The following is a 6,000-nucleotide window of genomic DNA, read 5'->3' on the forward strand; positions in this document are numbered from 1 at the left end:
TCATTGAGCCGAAGTTAAACAATAGGCAATCTGCGCCGTGTCTGCTCCAAGGATCGAACCGCGAGCGATGCGAATAAAAGTACTCCAGAGTGTAAGATATTCTATAAACAAAAAGGTTGTCAATATTTCTTCATAATTGTTTTTTAATTGATACACACACTGGGAATTATGATAAATCAATGGTGTAACATAAGGCTCTCTAAACCTAAATTGTATTTAATATACGCTACTATCGTTATTTGACACTCGGAGACAACCTGCTTGTGTTTGTTAATCATGGTATTTAAAAAAATTCCAGAAATTATATGTATTATAACAACGAAGATTTTCTTTATAGTATACCAACGATTACTTCCGTTTTACCGATCTTCCTACGACCGGAACACACATGAGAACACACAGTTCGCTGTCAGCTAGCTACTTCCTCGGACATGGCTTGTTAGAGAATATACCATTACATTGAATTTTAAGACGAAATACGTTCGAAGCCAAGAACACATACAGGTCTCACGTGCATGAAGTCGGGCACTTATAATTCACGACATCACTGCACAAAAAGCTTTCAACTTTGGGCAGATCTATTTGGAGAATTCAACGCCTTTTAAATAGAGAAATGGGAGACCGCTTACTTAAAGACGGAAAGTCACCAGGAAAATAAGATTGTTTAAGGCCACCACCAGTCATGAAGTGACATTTTCTCAGGGCCATAACAAAGTCTCGGACTTAGACCAAGGGGATTCGAGCGTTACGGACGCCAATTCGTCTGGAACTCTATGAAAACCTTTACAACAGAAAACCGTACACAAAACCATTATTTCTTCACGTGAAAAAAAAATTTACAAAACGAAGTCTTTCCAACCAGCCCCACCCCCATCCCACAGGATCCCCTGTGTTGTCTCTGGTATTCAGTTAACGCTCAGGGAAATATAATGGAATATTATATTTAGGGTCTAACAATGTCTTACACGAAGCTTTAAGAAGTACATCAACATAAGGTATAAAATGTGATACAACAACAATTAACAGCTGTTTATCACTCATATCCATCGGTTTAATGTATTTCAATATATAATTATTCTTATCACGTATAGGAACATTAAAATACATGATTACGAGAAAACCACTTGAAGTTAACATGTATACGTAAAGTTAACTGAAGATGACCTAAGAAGGTCAAAAGGTTGTTCTGTACTTTACTTTAATTAGTTTTAATACTCATACCAGTTGTCTTATAAATATAGAGCATAAAAAAAGCTCTAGGTGCATACAACCGCAAACTGCAGGTGCCAATTAACCCGGTTAATATTGTAGACGGTCACAGAAATTTCTCACTGAATATTTTAGGTACAATACAAACATGGCAAGTCGCTACCTTACTCTAACTCGCACGTGCATCGCGGATGAAATGACTTCCCGCACCTGTGACCTTCACAGCTACTTGATTATTATTCTAAATTGCTCGTTAAAACGTAGGTGTAAATGTTCTATTTACTACAATTTCTTTTTTCCTCACATTTCGGTTTTGGTAAGAGCTAACATCTGGAGGTAACGTTTGTTTCTACGCTACCAAAGACAACAGTCTAACAAACTAAGAAACCAGATGAACAGACCAAACCCATCTTTGGGTCTGTCAGTCACGGCTGGACACTGCTGTTAGGAGGCGCTTTTCCATTCGGCATCCATTTCCTGCCATTTAATCGTTTGTTGCACTCATGTTTCAATCACCTCCACGTGACCAAAACAGTGACAAACAGCATGTGGTAATTCGTTTAGTTACCACCATATTTTACGTACTCAAGTCTCTCGACTTGTCTAAAATCACTTTGGTTAATTCAGAAGTAAAACATATAATCTTTCTGAACTAAGAAAAATGATTAAATTCAAAATATAAGAAAATCGATAAAGGATTTTTAAACGCAGAGATCGACTGAAGTCTTTGTGTGAGGCCCACTAAATACAATATGGTTTGGCTAAACAGGTAATTAAATTGGAAGCAATCAACAACATTGGGTATAATAACATATTTTTACACGATTTTCTTTAAGAACTACTGAGTAAGTCATTTTAAATATCTTCAAAGCAGATATAGTAAAAGAGTAAATATAATTTTATAAAATTTTTACACAATATCAAATCTTCAAGAAGTATATGTATATATCAATTACTGATATACCACACACAGGCCCAATTACTATACAACTCTATTTAGTAACTGTCATATGCCCAGTAATTTATTTAAAAACAATATGTCTTTGTGACAGTGAAAACACTTCATGTTAAGATTCTATGTCCGATAATGTCAGTGCCTTGTTGTAATGTCAGTTGATACTTCCCGAAGTCTGTAGGTAACTGAAAGAACATTAAAAAAAATAAACTATTCACACTCATATTACGTTTCAATACAGATGTTCTTTATGTCGGAGCTGTTTTCAACCGTAAATATTCGAACGTTTTCCCAGTGTTCCGTGGGCTAATTGAACAACGATGCTTTGTATACGATTAAATAGTAACGTATAGGCTTAGTGATATATGGTGTAAACGCGTAATCTTTAAAGTAAAAATAAAACACTGGTTTGAAATAACACATTACAATCTATGATGACAAGTTAAAAGATTACAAAACGATGTATCTACGGATAAAGATGTAAATACATCATATTTTTAGTGTGTGTTTACATTTCGTTCAATAGTTAGATCGCACTATATGTAAGTCTACCCCGCGGGTTTGTAGTTTTCGTACGTGATGGGTTTATTAATATTTATCTTTTTAAGTAAACGTATAATGTTAATACAAGGCCTTTGTTTACAATGATTAAAACCAGTCGTGTAACCCCTGTTTTATTTACATATTCGTCTTGACTTCTAATAACTTCAACAAAGATTTCTACATATATTTATCTCTGGTCTCAGTTAGAACACTTCCATGTCTGAAAGATACATGTATTTATATATACACACACACAACTTATACAATGAAATAGTAAGCGTAACTTTCCACAAAATGTAACTTACACTTTTTAAGAATGCTCACTTTCCTTTCAACATATATAATACTCCTGTGCTAATTCGATTTTTATCACTGCGTTACTACTCTTATTAAACACATCTTTAAAAGTCTGAACAAATAATAACACTGTTCATAGTGAAGTACGTGGAACAAAGAATTTAAAATGATATATCTTATCATGAAATAACAAAAATCTGCATATGGATTAAAATTATATAAACATTCGGTCTAGGAAGCCAAAATACGGCAGACACCACCACCACAACAACAACTGTCCTCATCTATATTCAGTCCAAATTAAATCACAATTTTGCCTAAAAGACTTACGTTACTATATTACAATAAAAACAATCTCTTACGCGTGTCTTGTTTATTGTTATTTTTAAGCCTTATACAAACTGATACGTCTAAAAAATTGAATTAAATCTGGGCGAAAAGTCTCATCGGCACCAAATACGGCACACGTAATGTGGTTAACATACATTCTCATGTATTTTATAATTATTTTTCTTACTAAACTAATGACTAGTGTCAAACGTTAAAACTTACGCGCAACAAAAATTACAATACTGTGTCAAGCAGTATCATTATCACAATATCAATCATTTATGATTTAATAATTGATATCTTAGTCTTACTTAGTCTAAAGTTAAAAAGAGATTCAAATTAACATTGCATCGTACATATTTTTGTTCAAGCTTACAACTTCTGATAGGTTTAATTTTATAAATTACTGATGGTGACTGAGAAACATAAATTTGGTGTTCGAGATTAGAGTCGTAGAGATAGACTAACGTTAGAGTAGGTAAAATTCAGTGATGTTGCACTTACAGGTATTCCACCCAAACGGGTAAATCCTTTGGTATTTCAATAAGACCGCGTCTGCTACAGTCAACTAAGCTTCCCAAACACGAACAACTGGAAGGACACAAGATATTCTCTGCTCCACAAATTCTTATGAATAAAGTTAGGCTTAAAGCAGTCAGGAGGTTACACCAAACCGTACGAGATGCATACGAGAGCAACTCTGGTCTGCATACCGCCATGATGGTTAACACGAGAAACTACTAAGTTAATACTACTGCTACACCTCGTTCACCTCCGTACCTACTTCCCAGTTTTTCCGTATGACAACCTGCGCGCAACTTTCACCACTCTACATGACTTACATTCTTTATCATATGCTTAACTACGTCAGTTGAACATAACTAATCCTCTAAGCGTTATATTTACTAATATGTACATCCCTACCCAAGTCTTTCGAGTTCTTTCTATTTACTGTAACTAAGTGTGCGACACTCACATTATATACGTCTACATGTTTGCTCGCAGTCGTGCATTTTGATTGGTTCACGTGACCATTGCGCAGCGGGCTTTCAGGCCAAAGAAATTTGTTTCTAAGAGTGCACTCTGTCAAATTCTCGCACCTAGAATAGCGTAAACCACGAAAACAAGATTTTTTATACAGTTTACCGTATTTGTTGTCATTAGATAAACATTACGTGAAATAGAGTATTTTTTCCTCATCACTCACATTTAAAGTATTACACTAGAAAGTAATGAGCCGAGTAGGCCTATAACTAGCCACACAATTACCGTACATAGTTCATAACAAATAGTGCTTAGGTTGCTATGTTTTCACGTGAAAGTATATCAAGAAACTTGTCATTCTATATCAGTCGATACCAAGTATGTGGTATTGGCAATGTATTATGTCTTTCAGTGAAGTTTATTGATTATCTTATACAAACGATTAGACTGTTCTAAGTTTACAAATCTTTTAAGTAATTCATAATGCGCGTAATAATTAACAGCTTATTGTATACAAAATATAGATAGGTAGTTTTTTTATGTAAATCTTATACTGGATTGTTTGTTTTGTTTGTTTTGGAATTTCGCACAAAGCTACTAGAGGGCTATCTGTGCTAGCCGTCCCTAATTTAGCAGTGTAAGACTAGAGGGAAGGCAGCTAGTCATTACCACCCACCGCCAACTCTTGGGCTACTCTTTTACCAACGAATAGTGGGATTGACCGTAACATTATAACGTCCCCACGGCTAAAAGGGCGAGCATGTTTGGCGCGACCGGGATGCTTATACTGGAGGTTTATGATCAGTGACAATTCGGAAAATTAATTCTCATGAATACAGCTTCTATTAATATTATCCAAAGTTGATTTAGAGCAGTAGTTTTGTTTTTATAAATACTGAGACGTTAATTTAACAGAAACTTAGCTGTACTGCAGGGTACTAGTTTCCCGAGGTATATATGATTAAAACGTAAATGAGAATTCCAAAGAAAAGGTTGACTGGCAAAGATGTATTATCGGCTGTCAGTAACAAAGCATAAAATGACAAATCCTGAGATTCTAATTAACATGTTCTGAAAGGGCACGCAACAAGTTGTAACAGTCTACAAGCACGCTTTTTTTACATAAGATATTAAATCCTATAAACAACGGTGTCTGTGAGTGAAGATAGTGTAAAGCTGAAACATTTTTTTAACCACCACTAATACAAAAAGTAATAAATAAGAAAGAGTCATTGTTTTAAACCTAACTATTTGTCATTTTCATAAAAAAATGTCCTTGGAAGTTTCTTCTAATTCTTGTTATGATAAATATTTCGTTTCAGTAACTTATTTATATTAGCTGAAAATGTTTGCTCACATAACTGTACGTCATTCCAAAATTTTGGCCTAAAGCAATATTACTTACAGACAGATTTAATGTGAATATCGCTAAATGAAGATAGTACGTTCGATACACTTCTGTGTAAGTAACTTTACCAATTGCTCGCCTTTATCAAAATTAAATATGGAAGTGTTCGACTTATAACAAACAGACATAAGACTTAAAGATTTGAGGAGAATAATTAGCAAATTTCGTATAAACAACACACAAAAATGACATTTTAACTCTTTAAAAATATAAAAATAATCAAAAATATTTGTCAGACATCGCTCTAGGCTTGGACTCTGTTTCGGTAGGTCAG

At 34.4% G+C, this 6,000-nt stretch overlaps 1 protein-coding gene across 1 annotated transcript in view; it reads right to left on the minus strand.

The window, feature by feature from the left end:
* The window catches only part of LOC143239151 (uncharacterized), a 53,431-nt gene extending 49,112 nt beyond the window's left edge, over positions 1-4,319 (minus strand). The window contains exon 1 of the mRNA XM_076480002.1: positions 3,839-4,319. Within this exon, the coding sequence (XP_076336117.1) occupies positions 3,839-4,053 (215 nt within the window). The 5' untranslated portion in view covers positions 4,054-4,319. The remainder of the gene's footprint in view (positions 1-3,838) is intronic.
* Positions 4,320-6,000: the final 1,681 nt, after the last annotated feature.

The sequence above is a fragment of the Tachypleus tridentatus genome, chromosome 13 (assembly GCF_004210375.1).
Source record: "Tachypleus tridentatus isolate NWPU-2018 chromosome 13, ASM421037v1, whole genome shotgun sequence".
NCBI classification, from domain to species: Eukaryota; Metazoa; Arthropoda; class Merostomata; order Xiphosura; family Limulidae; genus Tachypleus; species Tachypleus tridentatus.